General features: G+C 44.8%; 1 protein-coding gene across 1 annotated transcript in view; it reads left to right on the top strand.

The window, feature by feature from the left end:
• The first annotated feature begins 920 nt into the window (after nt 1-920).
• Nucleotides 921-22963, top strand: part of SLC12A6 (solute carrier family 12 (potassium/chloride transporter), member 6) — a 68383-nt gene continuing 46340 nt past the window's right edge. Inside the window, exon 1 of the mRNA XM_015412745.1 lies at nt 921-1442. Coding sequence (XP_015268231.1) covers nt 1196-1442 — 247 coding nt within the window. The 5' untranslated portion in view covers nt 921-1195. The remainder of the gene's footprint in view (nt 1443-22963) is intronic.

The following is a 22963-nucleotide window of genomic DNA, read 5'->3' as shown; positions in this document are numbered from 1 at the left end:
CCGACTGCCGTGGGCTCACCTTCTTGCTCCCCCCCCCCAAGACATGCAGACCTTGGAGCCCTTGATGGCATCACCAAATGACATTCTTTCTGTTAGGTGATAATGTTTGATGGTTAAATGCTTCTGCATTGCTCTACCCTGCCTTGCAGTCCTGACCTGCCTGAATTGACTCATGGAATAACAGATGTGCACTGGTGTGTTGCATACTGGGGCCCCCACTGTAGAAATGAGTCGTCCCTGCTTTTTGTGTGTGTAAAACATCTGAGTTACGTACGTTTGCTCTTATTTCTCCAGGACCCTATAGGGAATGTGCATTCTCTTGCATCATCAGAGTGGTGGTACTTCTCTTCCCCATCAAACGGTTATCTTCTCATGCCAGAACTTTTGAAAAACCACCAGGAATCTGTGGAGAAAATGCATCACTTTTACACTGACCACGTCAGAAGGAGTTACCACGCTCTTCGTTTTTGAATTCTTGCACCGGAACACTGTGAAAGTCTCTTTTCCTCGCTCCAGAATCTGAAACCTCATTCATCGCCGTTTCTGCATGAGAATCATAAGTGAAGTTTCCAGCAGAGAGTATGTGCTTGCACGGTATACTGCAAGCAAGTGGATCATGATCTGAGACCCTCTGGCTTTTTCCTGTTCTTTGGGGATCTTTGCACTGAGATTTTCCCACGTGGAAAGAAATTACCTCTATGCATTTTGCTGTGCCAAATAATATTTACCTAATAAACAGATGCTTTTGCCACAGTCTATGAGACAGCTTCTTACTGGTGTACATTACTGCCGGGAACTTGTAGGATGGCACTTTGGCAGATAATAATGACAACCATCTTTCGTTTGGATGGAGAGGCTACCTCTGGAAACATACAACTGTGATGTGTTTGCCTGATAACTAGTAATCTTTGAAGCAATCGTCTGTCAGATACTGGTGTACAAAATCATGAGCTGTCACCATTTTTGACCACGTTTGTGGGAAGTGCGTCTGGATATCTGGAATCCACATTGCACCAGATCAGGTTGTGAATAAATACTAGATATGGATCTTTCTCTTAAGAGGGCCTTTGGTAACGCTCTTGGCTTCTGTGTCCTCACAAATGGTAGTCTTCTGATTTCTTAGCACACCAGAAAACCTCTGGGTGTAACATTGTTAAGGAAGTAATTATTGTTTCCTTCCATTCCGACTGGCAAGATGGCTTCTGTCCGGTTCATGGTTACCCCCACTAAAATTGATGATATCCCGGGCCTGTCTGACACCAGCCCCGACCTCAGTTCCCGCTCTAGCTCCCGTGTCCGTTTCAGCTCCCGTGAAAGCGTCCCCGAAACAAGCCGCAGCGAGGGTGTCAGTGACTTCTCTAGGGCAACCACCTCACTGGCCACTGAAGCGGCTGAGCCCACTGCTGAGAAGACAGCCAGTCCCCACACGAATGGGGCTGAAGGTAGGTTGCCTTTGTTGTGTTGTTTTGGAAAGAATGGAAACTGAACGGCTGGAGGCTAGATGTGGTTTTGAATGTGGCTGTACATGAAGGGTGCAGATGTTCAGATGTCTAAGGAGAGGAGTGAAGCATATGACGGAGTTGCACAATATTTGGAGTTGCACCATATACAGTTCAGAATGTGAGGAAATGGCATTTCAACTCCTGGCTGTACTGTAGAGATAAAGGGCTGTGTTATGTGGCTTGGAAAATGCAAGCTGGAAGACAGAGCTGGTTCTTGAACAAGACTATCTTAACAGATAAAGGTCTTCCTGACTTGGTGTTTTGGCATGTCTGGATTTTCCTGAATTAGCTTTCTAAAGTCTCTCGGCTTTACTGTTTCATCTCCTGATCCCTCTGGCTGGGAAAACTCTCAGTGTCTTAGTTTCTCAAATATATGCTGTCTCCAGGCTATGGTTTCTTCTTGAGGCTCTTGGCATTGCTGATTCTTTCAGATCCCTTCAGTTTTTCTCCTGTGCCAGGAAATGCTGAGCAAGACTCATGGGAAATGACTCGGGACATTTTCAGTTCCCTTAATCCTGCGGATTCCCCTATCTAGTAGATTTTGGGCTTTGCTTAGTTGCCAGTGACTCAGAGTCATATCTTCCATTGTGAGATATATGAATAGCAACATTGAACCATCAAAGAGGTTTTTTAAATCTGGCCACGCTGAGATCATCTAGTGTCTCCAAAACAAAGAAGTGTATATAGGCATATTTTCTCTCTCTCTCTCTCTTTCGTACACCAGTACTAAAACACAGCATGCTCCATCCTGTCTGGAATTATGTTGACCATGATACAGTCCCGAGTAATACGACCCCTGCAATTTGAGAATTAGAGTGGACGAATGCTGTATTGCACATAAAATAGAAATACAATGGATGCAATTGGTGGTAAGGGTTATCCACAAAGTCCCATATAGAGGACCAAGTGTTAGTGATAGAGCCTTGCAAATAAGCTACTTGCCTTGCCTATCTATAGCAAGTAAGAGTCACCCATGGGCAACCAGTCAGAGAAGATTTTATAAACAGAGAGTTGATCTTGGGTTTTTCTCCAGTTCATTGTTGTAGGCACAGCCAGCTGACATAGGTCTATCCAGGCCAATAGGCTAGTAAATCTTTGACTGGCTGGTCCCTTTTATAGGCATTCTTGCAAGGTTGTCGTTGATGGTAAGAGAATATTATTGTGTGTACATCTGTATTTGCATTTATGGAGCCTCAGAGGGGCATACAATATTTAAAATGTCCTCCATTTGGGATACCATTTTTGCCAATCTTTTCTTGTCCTCCCGATGTCCACATATCTTCCATAGATGTATTTGTTCTTCAAAGAATGACAGCAAATTCCCAGTCAAATGCCTTCCATCTCTGGTGCCAATTGAGCATCATCCACATATGTACTCATGCATAAGAAATCCAGATGTTCTCCAAGTGTTCCTATGGGCTTCTAGAGGGAGGGGAAAAACTAAGGGGGAGTTATAACTTTGCTAAATCACAGTAGTGAGTTCACTGGTCGCAAAAAGCATCTCATGGGAGCTAATACCATAGGAAACTGGATTTTAACAATTCTTTGGATGTGTTTTGATACTGTTGTTTTACCCCTGGTGTTTTACCCCATTAGGACTACCATCTGTTTTTACCAACCCTGTTCTTGGACCTTCAGTAGCATGCAGATTCATGGAGATTGAACAGGATGAGATTTTCCAATTATTCGATTGGCATACTATGAAAAATTCTCTGCTAAGTTTTGTATATTGTGGACACAGGACCTTTTTAAAAAGGTGGCAACCTAGTATTTTAGCCCTTGGCTGTCTCTCAGCAGTCCCTGTTAGTCATGCACTCCTGTAGTCTTTTCTTGTGCCTTTTCTACATTGTAGCAGATTTTCCTGGAACAGGATACAGAAAATGGGACACAAGGTCTCCTCTCTACTGGGGCCCAGTGGTAAGTAATAAAAGCCGCAGAATCAAGGGAAGAAGGTGTGACTCAGTGGTAGAATACCTGCTTTGCATGCAGGAGGTCCCCGGTTCAATCCCCAGGATCAGGCGCCAGGTGATGAGAAAACCCTTACCTGAGACCCCTCAAAGCCGCTGCTAGTCAGAACTGTAGACCACCGTGAGCGAGATAGACCAATGGTCTGGCTTATCGCAGCCCAGTTTTCTGTGTTCATGCATACTGGCCTTTTTGAAAGGCCTGCAAAGTAGTTTTATCTCTAAGGCTTCTTGCTGCCTTTTCCCCCAAGCATGTCTGTTGTTTTCAAGTAACTAGTTTACTCTCTGTTGACCAGCATTTTGACGTTTGTAGGCTTTTATGCTGTTTTAATCTTACTGCAATTGGTCAATTGCATTAAACCCAGGATTGTAGGCAGGATTTAATCTTACTGCAATTGGTCAGTTGCATTAAACCCATTCGAAAGGCAGGGTTGAAATAGATAAGTAGCACTTTGCCTGCCGCAAGAGCTGTGGAAAATAAATGGCAGTCTGTACGGAGCACTTGTTTTCTTGCATCATACACTTTGTTTTCATAAAACCTCGATTCCCATTTTTCCCCTTCTCAAAAAGATGCATCCTTGGGATTTAATTTTGTTGGGTGGCTGGTGTAGCTAAACTCACCGCTAAAGCAACCACCTTTTCCCCAGCCGCCAACCGCCTGCCTGAATCAAAACTCTCATGCATTGTATCTGCAAGATAGTAATGCTCTAGTTTTGGCTGACAGCCAGAGCAAAGGGCAATCAAAAATATCCCTGTACATTTGTGAATTTGGCAGGTAACCCATATAATCAGCAGAGTGTTTCACATTGATTGTGATGGAAAATGAGCACAGAGGCAGTTACATTAGGATTTACGGCATTTTCCAGTGCAAGTGAGGTTCAGTTTAGTTCACTGTAATGCTGTCGTGTCAGAGGCAGAGTAGTGGAGTTCTAGTAGTCACTGTGGAGGCTTCAGGTCACTAGAAGCAGAGGAAACAGGCCATGGTAGAGCCGGCAGCCAAACCCTTAGTTGCTGTGTTTGAAGGGCACAGTAGGGTACAGTAGTCTGACCAGGTGACTTACCTGAAGGCAGGTAAAGGACTAGTGTGGAAACACTGAGTGGTGACTTCTTTCAGGCTGAGTGGGTGCATCAGAGCTTGGAGCTCCATAGCAGGCAGTTGTATGAGTTTCTGGGTCACCCAGCTCTCAGGTGGTCCAGGAGAATTCTGGTGTTTTGTGTTGTGGCTTGCAGTGCCAGCAGTTTCACCCGTTGTTTCTGGTAGTGGAGAGAGCAGAGCAGCTTAGACTGAGTCCTGCAGTGCCTTAAAAATGGCTTCCTCCATCAGTTGGTCCCACCCATACCTTTGACAGATTCTGTTTCAAGGGAACAGTTCTCTACATTGCTTTTTGATGAGCAACGTTTTGGTAGCTGGGTGTTCCCCCCCCCCCCAAGGATGGGTCCTTCTTATCTTGTGTGGTCAGGCCTGGTTCCCCTTTTCAGATCAGGAGAGGAGTGCGTCATTGGTCTCTGTGTTGTTTCCACTTTCTAACTCGGGACATGTGCTTGTCCATGCCCCTGTGGATATACGTCCTTACCCATCCCAGTCACATGTCCTGTCCTTCCTTCTCTAATTTTGCCTCATTTCACCTTACAAGGGTTGATGTGAATTCTTAAAAGTAGTGAGATACAGAAACAATGTCTGGATTCATGTGCATCAAATCTTCGTGTCGTCTTAAAACCTTGAGTACAAAATAGCTTTTGGATGGTCGTTTTGCCTGTTGTTGAAATTGACAAGACGTATCTTCTCCCTGTTGGCTTCCATAGTTCTCTGCCTTGCGCTTCAGAGTCTTAGAGTGCCATCCTAAACATAATTACACTCGTCTAAGCTCAGCGACTGGCTTACACTGTTAATCCTTCAGGAACATGAAAGCATTTGCTGTCTTTTACTGGTACAATTCCTTACATTGTTTACATTTAAGGGGGTGGGGAGGCACTGAAAATTGATACCGTAATTCTAGTGCATCCGCCTACTGCGCATGCCGTGCCATGGATATGGGGGCCCACTTAACCTATTTTAGCAGAATTCAACTCTCATCTGTAGTGATCATCAGGCACCACATCAGTTGTGTTACTTGTTAATTTCATATCAGATGGGTGAGTAGAGTTTCCCTTCCACCATGTGTTAGAAAATATGTATATATATGTACATGTACATATATGTATATGAGTTGTAGCTTTGGTTTTGATTTGACCTGACAATCAAGTTCAAAACTTGATTTTTAAAAATTTGAATTATACATATTTGCAATCTGATTCCCCCCCAACTCATCCCTGATTACAATCAGTAAAATACACACGTACTCTTTCACATACCTCTGAAGGATAATAGCCTGGAAAATATTAATTGCATATTTAAAACTGCCAAGCTGGCCTAAAATTGTATTGGCAATGGCATCCATTCGTTGTTATTAATTTTATGAAACAATGAATCTTTATAAATTGATATTTTGCTATGCGAAAACAAAACACTGGGGATTTCCCCACATCTCTGGCTATATTCCCCCCCTTTCCTAGGCACCAGCTTACAGTAGACATTTATAGTCTTACTTCTTCAGATCGCGTTGATGTTATATGCTGACCTACACTGCAAATGTAGGTCACTTCACAATTAATCCTCTTTCTCTGTTAGGGTTTCCTAATGGACCAATACAGCTGCCGGCGTTTTTTGCTGTGTTTCTCTAGCTGAAAACCCTGTTTTAGGACCCCGGCCTCTCTGAGATTACAAATGCAGCCTGTCTCCCTCCCCCCATCTTCACATGCACAATATCAGAGGAGATAGATTGTGTAGCCAGTCAGCCAGTGAGTGCCTCGGGGACTCTGTGTCCCAACCTCCTGGCCTGGTTTATCTCCTGGGAGACGCAGTGGCTCTCCCCAAGATGTGCGTATGTGCATGCAAAAGGAAGCCAGCCACATTCTGTGTAGGAGAACATGTGCTGTGGTCCTGCTTGACCCCCCTTCCAGTATGCTTTGACAGTCCACATAGACACTTCCAGGGCTTGGTATTTCCTGCATTTCCGGAGACTTGGATACACAGCTAGAGCTGCCTTGACTTTTTAAAATGTACACGAGTCTGGGAAACAAACACAACGCAGATTGCTTAATTTTCTGAAGATACTAGTTGCCAGCGCCGGCCGGTTTCTCCTGTGTAGGTTTGAATGTGGCTTATACTGGGTCAGAGCATTGATCCATTTAGCTCAGTATTATTCACTCTGATCAGTAGCGGCTCCCCAGGGTATCATATAGAGAGACCCTCTCTCAGCAGCTGTTACGTGAGAGCCTTCGAACTTGAGAAGCCAAGAACAGAACCTGGAACCCTCTGCATACGAAGGATACGCCTTACCACTCAGCCACAATCCATCTGAAAGCTTGGCTTTTTATGTACTTGCACGTCTTAATTTGGATGCATCCATCCATTAACAAAGGAGCACATTATTGAATATTTCTGTAGGGGCTTTGCATGTTATAAGAGAGCTAGTTTGGTGTAGTGGTTAAGTGTGTGGACTCTAATCTGGGAGAACCGGGTTTGATTCCCCACTCCTCTGTTTGCACCTGCTGATGTGACCTTGGGTCAGTCACAAGCTCTGGCACAGCTGTCCTTGAAAAAGAGCAGTTTGTGTCAGAGCTCTCTCAGCCCCACCCACCTCACAGGGTGTCTGTTGTGGGGAGGGGAAGGGAAAGGAGTTTGTAAGCTGCTCTGAGACTCCAAGTGAAGGGCGGGGTATAAATCCAATCTCTTCTTCTTCTCTTCTTCATAAGCAAAATATGTTCGTCTGTACTAGTTTTAGTCTTTGTTCTCCTGTGCACACAGTTTCCGTTTTCTATAAAGTGGGAGGTTTTTTTTTTTTTTTTTTGTAGAAGTCATAGCAAAGTACCCAAAGTTATCGTTCTCTGCATAGTGGACAAAGCCATCTTGGGGAAGGGGGGGCTTTTCCCTATGAAAAAGTCTGCCTTGCATGTAAGTACACAGGTTCACAGGGCTGCTAACAATTCTACTAAATATGAGAACTGGAATTCTCAGGACTCTGCTTAATTGTCTGGTTGATACATTAAATGCTGTATTTGTCTGTGACCTGATTGTGACCAAACAGATTATGCAGACAATAGAGTGTGGTCTGCTAAACTTCCTCTGTACTCTTGTTGTTTATACCAGATACCAATCTGCTTTCCTCCCTCTTCATTTTTTTTTCTTCTATTTTTCCTCCTTTGATCCTGTAACAAGCAGCTCTTTTGCTCTCCCGGCCTACGCCTCTTCATTTCACATGCACAGTAGAACCCCTAAGCTGGGGGAAAGCCTTTCTTTCTCAGATGTACACGGAAGTCCGCAATCCCTACCATGATGCAGAAGGGTTTGTAGTATTCCTTCTTTATCCTGGGTAGATCAAAAGGCATTCAAAACCCATTCAGGGTTAACTTACTTTCTTAAATGCCTTTGAATCTGTTGTGCTCTCCCATGAGCTACCTTACAGAATTAGATCAAAATAGTTAAAAGCCCAGTGGCACCTTTAAGACTCACGCATTTTAGTGTAGCATAAGCTTTCGAGAAACACAGCTCTCGTCCTCAGATGCAAATTTGGCCTAAAACCATCGAGTTTTGCCTTCAAATCAGAGCATCCTGCGCAATGTCGCTGACTCAATTATGTCACTTCTGGCTGACGTCATTGTGTTGCGGAACATCCCAGAACACCCCCCAAATCTCCCCACTGGTGCAGCGAGGGGACCTGGCAACCCTATTTCATCCTCCAGGCCCAAGAAGCAAGTGGGCACCAGAAAGCATATCGGTGGGTGCCCCATTGTGGATCACTGACAGTTGTATGTGGTTGAGTGGGGGAAACCCAGGATCAAATTGCCATTCTGCCGTGAAGTTCACTGTGATGGGCTTAGGAAGCGACCGTCTCTTAGCCTAACCCACCTTACACGAGTGCTGAGGAGATAAAGCCATGTGAGCCAGCATGGGGAGTGCTGGGTTGAGGGTCTGGGGAGACCCACGTTTGAATCCCCCTGTAATGATTTCATGTTTAACTGTGTGTGTGTGGCTTTAAAAGTTTGGTTTGCATGGCTGTGATGATAATCTAGAGTGCTGGAATTAAGCAAGTGATATGATTGGTGAGTGACAGAGAGGGGGAGGGGTTTTGGAAAGGATGCTGTGTGGAGGATTTGAATGTCTATCAAGAGGGTCAGTTAGAGATGACAGTTGATGAAGTCAGGGGAAGGGCAGTTAAGCTATGTATGAGAGAGAAGGAGAAGCTTCCCTGTGTGGGTTGTTAAGTTCTGTCTGAGAGTTGAATAAGACAGTTGATAAGGAGTTGATTCTGAGGTCTGAAGGAGAGAAACAGTGAACTTGCATGACCTTGAATTTATGTTACAAAGTTACTTTAAACTTCCCTGTCTGTAAAGGAGAAGCTTGTGAGAGACACCAAACAATTGTTCAAATCATTCCCAGTACTGTTTACATTGTTCTACCCTCGCATTTATGTTTTATTTAAATAAATTTTATTTCATTCAAGTATACCAGCTCTGGAAAGAATATTCCTCAGACCACATAGACCTTCATGAAAGCCTAGACCCTCGGTATACCTACCCAGTGATAGATATTATATTATAAAGGTTTGGAAAGCCTTATAAATTTCCTGGTGGCAGCCGGATTACCCAGTAAAACAAAACATAAAGAACATTTTAAAGTAAAACCAGACCTCCCCAGATAAGAGGTCGTCACACCCCCGTTCTGCCATCTTGGGCTAGTCACACACTCTCAGCCTAACCTACTCCACAGGGCTGTTGTGAGGACAAAATGGCACCCGAGAGAATGATGTAAGACTCCTTTTGAATCTATGGCCCAAAACTCAGATAATCAGCAGAGATAAGGAACAAATTTCAATTCCTCTTACCGCCACACAAAATGTCATTGCTATGAAATGGAGAGACAAAACCCTTTCCACAATTGATCTTTGGTACAGAAAAGTCTGGGACTACTTTTTATCTGACAAAATCGCAGACTGGGTAGCTCAATACAACACAGCAACTGAACATAAGAGTGCAATGTTGAAATTGACTCGATTTATAGCAACACAAAACGATCTAATAAATAACGTCAAGCAAAATAGATGGGTAGATCAAACGGCTTTGTTTTTGTTTTATTGAATTAAACTAAAACCTAGGATAAAGCTGGCTAAGATAGTAAAAGAAGAATACAAGGAAGGGAGGATAGGCATAGGGCTATAATAGTATTAAGAAGTTGACAAATGTTCAATAAGAAATGTAGTTGTAAAAGCTTCTTTTATTATATGTCAAGTACTAAATGCAATGAGGGAATAGGCATAGGACTATAATAGTATTAAGAAGTTACAAGGTTAACAAATGTTCAGTCAGATTTACAGTTGTAGAAGCCTTCTCATTACAGGTCAAGTACTAAATGTTATATGTATTGACTGTTCTTATGAAATAAAAAATTCAAAAAAAGAAGAGGAGAATGATGTAAGCCTTCTGGGTCCCCTTTGGGGAAAAAGGTGGGGTGTAAATAAAACATAGTTCCAGGGTGTGTTGTTAATATAATAAGTCAAATGATGGCTTAAGGGTTGCGGTGGCTCAAGTGGTTAAGACGCTGAACTGCAGGCTGGAAGGTCGGTAGTTCAGCAGTTCAAGACCCGAGTGTGCCGCATGACGGAGTGAGCTCCCGTCTCTAGTTCCAGCTCCTGCCAACCTAGCAGTTCGAAAGCAAGAAATTGCAAGTAAATAAATAGGTACTGCTTCGGTGGGAAGGTAACAGCGTTCCATGCACCTCGGCGTCTAGTCATGCCTGCCACATGACCACGGAAACGTCTTCGGACAGCGCTGGCTCTTCGGCTTGGAAACAGAGATGAGCACTGCACGCTTAGAGTTGGATTTGACTGGCTTTCGAGCAAGGGAAACCTTCACCTTTACCTTACTGGAAGGGTATGTTTGGGAGCTGGGCTATGAACCAGGGCTTATTGTGAGTCGAGTGGACATTTCTTACAGCAGAGACCTTTCACCTGGCTTGTTTACATGGCGGTCGGATTTCTTTTGTTAATGGTTTCGTTGCCTTCCACGAAGCAGCATCACGTGTCCACTTGACATGCGAGAGCTTGTATGAATCAGCCAGAGACTAAGTGTGGGGGGTGGAAGGAGAAATGGGAGAGGTGAGTGGATTGGATGCAGTTGTACTAGGAGGCGGGTTCTTCAGTGATAAAGCTACCTTAGTTTTTGGTTTTTCTGGGTAAAATACATTTCCACATATCTTCTAGCCTTTCCACATACAATTCGTCTTCTAGATCCTTTTCAGCATCCTTCTTGAACTGCAGTACTCTGAATTCAGTCTAATAGTATATTTGCATGCTTACCAACAAGCTCTGTAACGGTATCTACAGGCACTGGGTGACTTGCTTGAGACAAGTAAAAATTCCTTATCAGTGAGTTGCTTGGGAGGTATTTGTAAAGTATGTCGTATGTGTGTTGGGGTGGGAGTGTAAGATAGTAGCAGCAAAGGTGGAATGATCAGGTACTGGTGAAAATAGAGCAAATTGTTACACTTTCCCTTTCCTCCAACTGTGAGAGGTGCCAGCAGTGCTCCCTGTAGTGGTTAAGTGCGCGGACTCTAATCTGGGAGAACCGGGTTTGATTCCCCGCTCCTCCACTTGCACCTGCTGGATGACCTTGGGCAAGCCATCGTTCTGTCAGAGCTGTCCTTGAAAAAAGATGAGTTTCTGTCAAGAGCTCTCTCAGCCCCACCTACCTCACAGGGTGTCAGTTGTGGGGAGGGGAAGGGAAAGGAGTTTGTAAGCCGCTCTGAGACTCCCTTAGGTAGTGAAGGGCGGGCTATAAATCCAATCTTTTATTCTCTTCTTCTTCTAAGCTGTGGAATCCTGTGAGCAAAACGTCTACTTTTTGAGCTACTGGCATTAAGTTGTGGGCAAGTGATTTGGCTACTGCATAAACTAGTTTGCGCTGGAGCCACCTGTCCTGAGCCAAGACAAAAATGTGTGAGCCGGGGACTGAAAAACTGTGAGCTAGCTTACACTAATTTAGTTTAGAGGGAACACTGGGTGCCAGTATGACGGCTGAAATTATTTTTAACAGGGGACACGTGGCCTACATATTTTCGGAAACGTTCAGAACTTTGGGGTCAAAAGGGGTACATCTGGGATTTTAGCTAGTTCTTTCTTCCTGTTTACAATGGCTTCCGGCAGCCAGCAGAGTGGCATGGTTTTATGCTGCTCACCCCACCCAGAGATAAAATCCCAGATCCTAGCTGTCTCCCTTGGCCAATGCTCCCTCTAAGCTGTGGAGTCTTCTGAGCAAACACTCTACTTTGTGAGCTACTGGCATTAAAGTTGTGAGCGAGCGATTTGGCTACTGCGTAAATTAGTTTGCTCTGGAGCCATCCTTCCTGAGCCAAGACAATAATGTGTGAGCCGGAGGCTTAAAAAACTGGGAGCTAGCCCACACTAACTCACCTTAGAGGGAACACTGCCCTAGGTCCTTTAAAAAACTGGCACACAAAAAATAGAAATTGAACAAGAATGCCTGCTTTCCTGTGTGGAACAAATCCCCAGCAAAAATAATACTGTTCCATCTATGAGACTAGGTATGTGCAATGAGCTTCCAGAAAGAACACAACAGAGGGGGCATTGTAAGAGTTACAAAGACGAGGGAGAAACAGGTTCTCCAAAAATTGACAATCAGGCTCCAATAGAAGTTGGCACTTTTGTGTGTTGAAAACTTGTCTGGAGTCCTAACTATGTCCTAACTTTTTACTTTTGGCTTGAGATACATTCAAATGTAATGTTGCATGCTTGGGCAATGGTGCATTAAAGGTTAAGAACCACTGAGTGGTGAATAGAAGAATGGTGGTGGACATACAGTTACCAGACCATTTTTATTTCATCAAGACAACAAAGCTCTCTTTCATCAGGGATAGTTAACCTTTGTTATAGATATACTAGTTGTTTCAGTTCAGTCTGAGTAGTCAAAAGTTATAGGAAATTTGTGTAATAGTGCTATATGCTAATTTTTTGGAGATATAGACTGTTAATAGAAAAGTTAGTGGGTAACTTGCTATTCTTCAGAAACAAGCTGAATCAGAGCTGTTCAGTATTTATAAAGATCAAGAAGGCCAAATAAAAATATTCATGGCAAAATGGAAAGCTAGAGATAATACTAGGTGTTAATGGTCTAATTATGCTAGACAAGGTCACTCCACTGTAAATTAAGATGAGGACAAAACCTATCAAACGGTCCACATTTGAAGTTAATCTTGGATGGAATGATTTCTGTATTTAAATTCAACATTTTGCTTAAACTTGTGTTCTGTTTTCTAAGTATGGTAATAAAGTGCAGAAAAAAGCGTAGTGGGTTGGTTCCGACCAGCTTTTCTGCTGGTAAAAAATAAGAGTCCCCTTTGACCACCTAAAACTTCTAGACTGGGGATCATGGGACCTGCACGTACAAAAGCAATGTGGGATGGAGGCTGTAGTAAGGAGAGAAATCAGATGGCATTGGGGGTGGGGGCATAAGATGGTTGGAGCCAACCCAATATGTGGGAAGAGCCAGTCCACTAGATTTTATAACCTACACATTGGAGACTGATTTATTTATTTATTTCATTCCATTTATATCCCGCCCTCCCCGCACGCAGGCTCAGGGCGGTTTACAAGGCACAAGTGCAATAAAAACAAATAGATTAAAACGACCGAAGCTAAAAAATTCACAACTCACAGGATACATGAAAGGCTAAAATTACACACTCCCCATTGTATATCAGAAGGAGGTCCGAGGTCAGAAGGGGGACTCCATGAGCCACGATGTTCCAATTACTCCATCGGCCCAACCCAACGGTCCTGCTCCGCAATTATGCGGTGGTGGTAGTGGCGGCGGCGGCTCCTACTCAAAAGCCTGGCGGAAGAGCTCCGTCTTGCAGGCTCTGCAGAACTGTAAAAGGTCCCGACCAGCCCTGATCTCCGGGAGCTCATTCCACCAGGTAGGAGCCGCCACTGAAAAGGACCTGGCCCTTGTGGTAGCTAGCCTGGCCTCTTTAGGGCCCGGGGTCACCAGACAGTGTTGTGACCCCGACCAAAGTGCTCTTTGGGGCCTATATGGGGAAAGGCGGTCCCTCAGGTATGCTGGACCCTGGCCGTGTAGGGCTGATGTATGATGTTCAGTTCCAGCACTTGCCAATGAAGAACTTAATTTTAAGATTGCAGACAGATCAATGACTGGTTAGGAAATTCACTTGTTCTGGTCAAATTCTAGTACAGTTGAAATATTGCTAGGGCCTGCAGGCGCTTTACGAGATATTAAGAATTTTATAGTGTGAAAAATAAGGGAGCCAATGTGAAATAGATTGATATTCCAGTTGCAGGGTGGAAATGTATTTGTGTAAGAAGGTTTGCCGTTTCAACAGACATGGCAATTAAGGAATGTATAAAAACCAGAGGACAAAGCAGGGTTAAAAACCAGAGGACAAAGCAGGGTTATCTTTGAAATCCGTTATTATAATTTTAGCTGGACTCATGTTTTTTGAACACTGGTATTTAAGTTGGTGCTATTGGACAGCAAGGTGCTTTTCTTGAGCCCTGACAGGTAAGAAGCTTGTGTAGCTAAAGCTTATGCAGTGGAAACATTTACTCAGACCAGTGTAGTATTTGCTTCCTCTCCATGTGACATGCTGGCCTGTCTCCTGTTCCTCCACTATGGACATACGTTTAGACCCAGGCTTATAAAGGCAACAATCAGTAGAGAATAAATGATTAATAACAGGAGATTCATTTCCATGCCAACACTGATCGATTAAATAGATTCTGGAGCCCATCACTAGCAATCCTTGACTCGAGATGAAGAAACAAGCGGGTTACATCTTCCAGATTAGTGTCTGCTCTGTGGGGAGAGGTCCAGCATGTAGGATATTTATTGTACAGAGTACAGATGTCTGGCAGAGGTTCTAGCAGAGCCCGTGGGGCTCTCCTTCCTTTTTAAAAACAATTAGAGGCCCAGAAGATTTACAATTAAAGTTCAAAAGAATCTATTGCAAAGATGCAAGTACAAAACTAAATAAAACAGGCAGAATTTTGTCTTTTTTAAAAAAGAAATTTCTGATTTAACAGTAAAATGCCATTAAAGGCCTGAGTAAAGATTAACAATTTTGGTTGGTGCTTCAGGGAATACAAAGTAGGTGCCAGACAAATATGTCTGGGGAGGGTGTTCCTGAGACTGCGGCCTGGATCCCATCAAAGTTTCCCACAGGCAATAGGATTTCCACCCATGAAGCACAGCTTACTCACCACCTTCCTCCTCCTGCAGCCCCAAATACCCCACCCCCAATATTGCTCCTGGGGGACCGTGGACCCCTAGAAACAGTATGAGGGGTTGATGGAGGGCTAGTGTAGGAAGAACTATTGAGAATCACTGCCCTTGTGTGTGTGGATTTGTTTGACAGATTCCAGCCCTAATCGTACCTTGGAAAGGGCTCTGTCTTGTCAAGTAAGCAGTTCTAATACCAGTTCACATTCTATTTCGTACCATCTGGGTTGGAATTCTAAAGTTAATTTCTGGTACTGAGCCCTGATCCAAATTAAGAGGCATCCGCAGCACACTACTTTTCCTATCCTACATTTGGTGGTCGTATTCTTCAAAATCATAGAGGGAAGTGGATTTGTGTGTGTCGCCGGAACTCTTCAATGTTGTTCTAGCACTCTGAACTCAAGACGAAATGGGAATGCTTTTTTTTTTTGCTGAAATGCCAGCCCAGTCTGTTCCTTCCGCTTCTCCTCTTCTGTTGCATGCTTTTAAAAATTATGTAAGTGCAGTACATTTTTGGTCCTTCCTGGAGGCAATACATTTTTTTTCCGACATGTAATGGCATTAAACAAGACATTTCAGAACCCTGCCTTCTTGTTGTCTATTTTGTTTTGATTAATTTCGAGGTGCTGTTTGCTCAACAAATGGTCCCAAGTAATCATTCTGGTTGCTTTGGGGATTTTGCAAGTAGTTGGCCCTCTGGTCCTTCCCACAGGATGCCCTCGTCAGCAACATGCCTAGGAGCAGAAAGAAATTCATAGGTGGGAATGAGGGTTGTGGGGTTCTTTTTGTAGCAGGAACTCCTTTGCATATTAGGCCACACCCCTCTAATGTAGCCAGTCCTCCAGGAGCTTACAGAGCTCTTCTTACAGGGGCTACTGTAAGCTCTTGGAGGATTCGCTACATTAGGGGTGTGTCGCTTAATATGCAAATGAGTACCTGCTACAAAAAGAGCCCTAGGAGCCAGCCAGCTTTCTCACTCAATCTCACCCAACTCTCTTCCTTAGTACAGTCCCCGTTCCTCATGATTGCGAGCATACTTGTTTTGAGTGGTCGCAGAGGATCCCTCGTTCTTGTCTACCAGCGGGAAAAGCTACTTGGATCTAACCCATTGGATGGACTCCGTCCAGCATATGCCTCACCTTTTCTCCAGAGCTTCAGCTGGGAATGTGCCTGTCTACCATTGGCCTCGGCCGCTTGCACACAGAGATGATTCTACATGTAGTTCTTGTTGCTGCTTCAAATGCAGAGGTGTTCACAGTGGCAATGAGGCATCCCCATGGACGTTTGGCCCATACTTTTTCTGGCTTAGCCCTCTGTGGCTGCCACTGGCCTCCTGCCACTGGAGGGCTTTTCTTGCTTTTCAAAAAATTGGTAAGACTTACATCACTATTGCCCTAAAACGTTACAAAAGTCTATTGCAACAATGCAGTAGTTCCCAGACTGCCTGTCCTTCCTTCCTTCCTTCCTTCCTTCCTTCCTCCACTGCGGCCCCGAGTTGAGAAGCACCTGAGTTCCAATCTTACCTCAGCTATGAACACACCAGGTGCCTTTAAGGCAAGTCACTCTCTCTGCGTCATGCGACAAAATACTGACAGACTCCCAGGGGGGAGCTATACTCATTTAATGAACTATTTCCCTGGGAGAATCCCAGAGGACAGGCTGCAGAGTTGGGAACAGGGCTGCCAGGGCGAGGTTGGGAAACACTTGAAGATTTGGGGGTTGGAGCCCAGGGAGGGCGGGGTTTTGGGAGGAGAGAAACCTCCGCAGGGAATCATGCCACGGAGTCCACCCTCCAAAGCAGCCATTTTCTCCGGGGGAACTGCACTCTGTTGCCTGGAGATCAATTGTCATAGCAGGAGATCTCCAGGTGCCCAGGCGTGGCTGTTCGCCCTGGGGCAAAATAACGCGCAGTTGCGCAATGAGACGTCCCATGGAGGTCCCGTGGGTAGGGGGGAGGTGCCGATCACAGGACAATCCTGTGGCGCGGCAAAGAAGTAGTGCGGTGCGGCAAACGGGTTTGTTTTTTTCTGTACACCAAAGTATGCGCATGCTTCATTGGGTGCCTGTGCGCATCCATGGAGACTTTGGGGAAAAAAACTTTTTTGCAAGAGGACATAGGCAGGCGCCGGATGCCATTGGAAACGCGATCAGACGCCCGCCCTTGCCCCGCGGTTACCGGAAACTAGTACCTCGGAGGTACTAGTTTTTTACCCCGCATCTTTGGCGGGAAGCCTCAGGTGAGCCACGGGAGCTCGCCGCTTCCCAGATGTGGCGGTGAGATCGTGCCCGGAAAATCCACCTATCTTCCGTCTCTCTAGCGTGGCTAATGTTCCGTGTGACCGTAGCCCTAGTTAGGAATCAGATAGAGATCGAATGGTATCAGACCAACTTCTCAACACAGAAAGTAACTAGCCCCATTCCCAAATTAGAGGTATGCACATAAAAGGTATGGCATACACACATTCACTGCATCTGCAAAAAGAGTCCAGGTGTGCTCACTTTACAAATGAAACCAGGGACCAGTACCTGGACAAAGGTAGGATTTAAATCCCATGTTCAGCTGTACATACGTGGAATGTAACCTGAGAATTACTCAACACGCGTATAAAGAAAAATACTGCTTTACCCAGAGAGGGATAAAAACATGGAATTCGCTGCCAGAGGATGTGGTGATGGCCACAGGCCTAGGCAGCTGGGGGGTTAGACAGATGCACTGAGTGGCTACTAGTCACTTAGAGATGTAAAATTTCCGGAAATTTTGAAGCTCGGAAAAAAACCCGTTTTTTTTCGGGAAAAAGGAAATTTTCGGAAAAATTGAAAAAAATGCTACATTAGCATTTCTTTTGTCTTTTCTAGATTGAAAGTCATTCTGTTACTTTAGGAACATAAAAAATGACTATGGACATTTTTACTTGGCATGAAATTATCACAACTAGCATATTAAAAATATAGTGTACCCAAACAATTATTACAAACAGAATACCCACCCACATGCAAAAACAAAACTGAAACCTTTTTATTTTCTTCTGACAATCGCACCTCCTAAAGGAAGAAATGCATCTTGTTCTTGCATTGGAGAGTTCAGTTTGTAACCTAGGACTTGCTTGTCCTCAGTGCACAGAAATTAGATCAATCTGATACCATATATATATTTTAGAAATGATTTGGAAAATATTTGAACACCTTGTCTTAAAATGTTTTATTTATCATGTTAAAATATAACATTCCATGATCAATTTCTTTTCTTTTCTTTTTTCAATTTTTCCAATTTTTTGGAAAAAAACAAAAAAGCTTCAGGGAAAAAAAACGGGAAAAAACCCGGTATTTTTCCGAATTTTTCCGGTTTTTTTCCGGGCCTTCACATCTCTATATCCAGCCCCTAGGGCTCAGGATCTATGCCAAGCGTAGAGAGAACGTAGGAATGAAGGATACGTCTCCGACCGGACAGGGCTTGTTCAGATTCGACAGAAATCCTTTCCTCAAGCCTTGAGGGAGGCTGGGGACATGACGACAGATAACGGTTTGTCAAACAGAAAGGAGGGGCTCTTTCTAGGCTAAGCCCGGGCTCCTTATCTCACTGCTTTCTCCCCTTTCCCCCTTCTCCTTCCCACCGCCGAAGTCAAGCACAGGGATCTGAGCTCCCAGGCTTATTTTTCCGTTCCAGCTGAATCCTTCCGTTTTGCAAGACCCGTTGCCTGAAAATGGGCACACTGGCTCCTTGCCCCACTGCCTGCCGTTCTGCAAAAACCAAGAATAAAACTCAGGAGGTCCTTGTCAGCTCCCCCCCCCCATTATTTCCCAAAGTTTCTGGGGGGTGATTTCAGAGTAGTTTAAAGTCACCCTACAGCTGCGGTGGCTCAAGTGGTTAAGACGCTGAACTGCAGGCTGTGGAAGGTCAGTAGTTCAGCGGTTCAAGACCCGGGTGCCGCATGACGGAGTGAGCTCCCGTCTCTAGTTCCAGCGCCTGCCAACCTAGCGGTCTGAAAGCAAGAAATTGCAAGTAAATAAATAGTTGCCGCTTTGGTGGGAAAGTAACAGCGTTCCGTGTGCCTCAGTGTTTAGTCAGGTCGGCCACATGACCATAAACGTCTTCGGACAGCGCTGGCTCTTCGGCTTTGAAACGGAGATGAGCACCGCAACCCTAGAGTCGGATTCGACTGGCTTTCGAGCAAGGGAACCTTTACCTTTTACAGCCATATGCATTCTGAGTCATGTGATGACTATGAGGAAAGGCACGTCGCCCAGACGGGACTGTCTTCTGATGTCAAATTGCCAAGATGCCTCGAGTGTTTTGGTTTCTTTTAAGTTCTTTTACATAACACATTTCTTGTCCCCACAGGCACTGCTTGTGCCTTGGGACATTCCTTCGTTTATAATTCATAATCAGGCTGTATCCTTAATTATAGGCTGGTTCCTGCCCCCGGGGAGGTGACCTTCAGGACTCTTCCCAGTCCTCCAGCACTCTCCTTCACAAGGAGCCACGTTATGATGTTATGCAGGTGCTAACCAGCTCTCCTAGCCGAGGGCAGGTTGCATTTCATCCATAAACGAGAGGGTGGCTGCAAATCCATGCCGTGCGCCTGCCAGTCTGGGTCCACGTTTTCCCAGTGCGCTGAAGGCAAGGGATACACGGAGAGGGGGATAATCCTCTCAGCCCATAGTAAAGACTCTTGCTGGCTTGCATACACTTGGACACACACACACCCGCACACACACACACACACACACACACACACACACGCCGGTGGAGGTGTGTCAATACAACACACGCGCGCACACACCCTATCCCTCCCCTTTCCCTGGGGGCTGCCCCTGTCACCTGATCCACCGACGCTTTCAGTTCTTCCTTCCCTGGCCCGAGAGAAAGTTTTGCCCTGAACATGCCTCAGTTCACGGTGACCAAGGTGGAAGATGATGAAGAGGGGAAAGGGGATGAAGGTGGGAACAAAAGAGTCGCCATGGGGCAGATCTGGAAACCCAGTGATACGGCGATGTCAGGTGAGCAACTTAGATTGGAAAATCCCCCCCCCCCGATGAAGAATCTTCCTCCTTACCCTTTACCTTTCTCCCCCCCCCTGGCCCAGCGGTGTTTCACCTGCGAAGCTTTGGTACGAAGTAATGTTTAATCGCTTTTACCTGGCCTTGCTTCTCGTCTGCCGTTCCCGCCTTTTACAGGCCTCTGCTTCTGTTTCCAGCTCTGTTTGGTGGCCAGATGTCCCATCCCTGGACGCCGTGACTTTTCAGTTTGGTTCCCATCCTTCCCACCACTGGGCCTTGTGTAACCTTGTGTAACCCATTGAGAGCTGGCTCCCCTGCAAGTATTCTCTGGGTTGACCTTTAGTCAAACAGTAACCAAGTTGCTGGGTGACTGACTACTGAGGTGGGACAGAAGTGGGGCTGAGCGATTAAAGCCACAGGAGACTTGGGAAGGGTCGCTTCCCACACTCGGAAGCAAATGGGAGCTGTGCAGATTCAACGGGTCAACCTGGGCATGCAGGGTTCCCAGGTTCCGGGTTCAGGATACAAGTGGATTCTAGAGCAACGAAAAGCTGTGTTGTGATTCCTGAGTTTTCTTAGCAGAACAGTCTAGGAGTCAGAGCAAGGTAGAACCAGGGGACAGGATTAGCTGATATTATTAATTACTGAAAGGATATTCTGTTGTGCCTTTCTAGGTCTTTTCTTTTGCATAGATTAAGCACAGAAACACTCGGTTAGCAACTGGGCCTCGGTACGAGTTAGGCTTTCTGAGCATCTTCTTTTGTTGCATCCGTGAGTGCGTTCCACGTGACTGTGTCCTCTCTCTCACGCTGACGATTGGTTGCATGTCTTTCCCAGACAAGACACGATCTGCATAATGTTTTCACTTCTTAGGGTAGTGTCCGGTTTGGCAAACTCCTTTCTCTCCTTCTCTGCTGAGGCACATCCTTCTGGTTTCTACCAGTGCTGACTTCCCTGAGATACTTGGTCCATCTTGTTGGCTACAAGCGAAGCCTTTATGTGAAGTGGGATGGCAGGCTCTTTGCTACTGTTTTTGACTCGGAAGAAGGGGCAAGCGGCAGTGTTCCCTCTAAGCTGAGTTGGTGTGAGCTAGCTCACAGTTTTTCAGCCTCCGGCTCACACAATTTTGTCTCAGCTCAGGGAGGATGGCTCCAGAGCCAACTAATTTATGCAGTTGCCAAATCGCTCGCTCACAACTTTAACGCCAGCAGCTCACAAAGTAGAATTTTTGCTCACAAGACTCCACAGCTTAGAGGGAACATTGGCAAGCGGCACCATGGATTTTCAAAATGGGTGTATCTCTTGTCCTTTTCTCATTATCTCCTTTAGCTCATTCCAGCCTTTGCTCCCTTGATCTCTGCCTGGTGGGAACTGGCCCGTAGCATCTTATCTTTAAATCGTTCTCCTGATATGGGCACCAGCAGGGCCTTTACTTTGTTAAAGAAAGGTTTCCCTCAGGGCTCAGTGCATTGCTGTTGCAGTCCCTCCTAAGGTGCCGCATAAAAGTCTCCCTCCCACAGCCGGAACCTTCAGATTCCCGAGATGAGCACCGCAACCCTAGAGTCGGACTCGACTGGCTTTCGAGCAAGGGAACCTTTACCTTTTTAATATACCTTGAGTCTCACTGAGAATTGGGTGAGCTATAAATGAAGTGCATTGCCCACTGTTATTGTGAGTATAGAAACTGTTCGTTGGGGGGGTGTTTTTGTTTTTGCAAAACGCTATAAAGTATTTCTCTAATTCATCACTGCAACGGCCCAGTTTCAGTTCTTTTTTATTAGACAAATGTGGCCAATCACAACCTGATCAGAGAACAAAGGTAAAGAAAACAGTCGTGAGAGTCTGACCCACAAATCAAGCAGTCAAAAAGACTTGCAAAGAAAATGCTTTCTGTATATTAAGGTCAACAAGCACTACAACACAATAAACAAATTCCTTCAAATCATAAGAAAATCCCAGTGTAAAAATACATTATCAACGTCATCTCCGGATTCTATAACAATGTTTCAAAATTGGATCTTCCTCAGGAACTATTCTGTAGTATCCAAAAATACAATTCTTTAGAATATGTACAATGTAAAAAATGAAAGACAGTATAAAATCCAAATACAGTCTTACTTACAGGGTAGTACAAAAGCTCTCTTGCTCATAAAGTGCTTTACAAAACATCAGGAAAGATCTGCAATATAATAATATTCCTCTTATGAAAAAAATACAAAGTATTTTAAAAATGAACCCATGGATATAATGGTAATTTACAATACATTTAGATAGGACGCTGATCTCAATAAGTATTCAGGCTCAAATATGCTGCTAAGCTTCTAATGGATCCCAGGCCTCTCACTATGATGATTTTACTCATAGATAACTGTGGCTGACACTGTGAGATACTGACTTGTCCAAGAGCACCCAGAAAGTTGTCATACTAGTATTTGGGATCTGAACCCAGATATCCCAAGTCTATCCCTGAGGCTTCTTTGAACAGTAGGTGTGGTTGGAAGCAAAGTGTCCTGGGTGGTTTTAGTAACCACGAGAGGAAAGGAAGTCTAGAGGACTGGAGCAAGTGCATTTAATTTTGCTGGAATCCTGGAATTTTTCCAGAACCTACCTTTAAAAAATGATTCAGATGTGCCGTCAACCTGCCAAATTCCCTCCTTGTGGTCCTGTTGTGCTCATATGTACCTGCAATTATACAGAGGAATTAGTATGTAACCTCAAGGTACATGTAGGTACCACAATTATGTCTACCGGATGCATAGCTGGATGTCTGCTGCATCCATGGCAAAGGATATGCAAAGGATGTCAGCTAGTATGGAGCATTTAAAACGGTGCAGAAGCAGGTGTTGTATCTGGGAACGCTTGATTTGTGTGTGCTCTTGCATTTGCTTTGCGTAGTGATGGATGGGTTGGAACCTCATGCCATGCAGCAGCCCAACTAATTTGATTTGGGTTCCGGCCAAGAAAGCTGTGATCTGGTGAGACAGATTTTATGTATAGTTATCTATATATAAAAATCTCTCTTAAGGCCTGACAGCTGTCAGAGATGTCAAGAATAACCTCTCGGAACAGGAGCTCCTCTTGGATCATGGGGTATGCTATCCTGCTGTGGGAGTGAAAGGTTCTAGCATGTCATGTGAGATGGGGGAAAGA

Source organism: Gekko japonicus, unplaced genomic scaffold (genome assembly GCF_001447785.1).
Source record: "Gekko japonicus isolate JY-2015 unplaced genomic scaffold, Gekko_japonicus_V1.1 scaffold669, whole genome shotgun sequence".
Lineage (NCBI taxonomy): Eukaryota > Metazoa > Chordata > Lepidosauria > Squamata > Gekkonidae > Gekko > Gekko japonicus.
The sequence above is the reverse complement of the archived record's forward strand: the minus strand, read 5'-3'. Positions and strand labels throughout refer to the sequence as shown.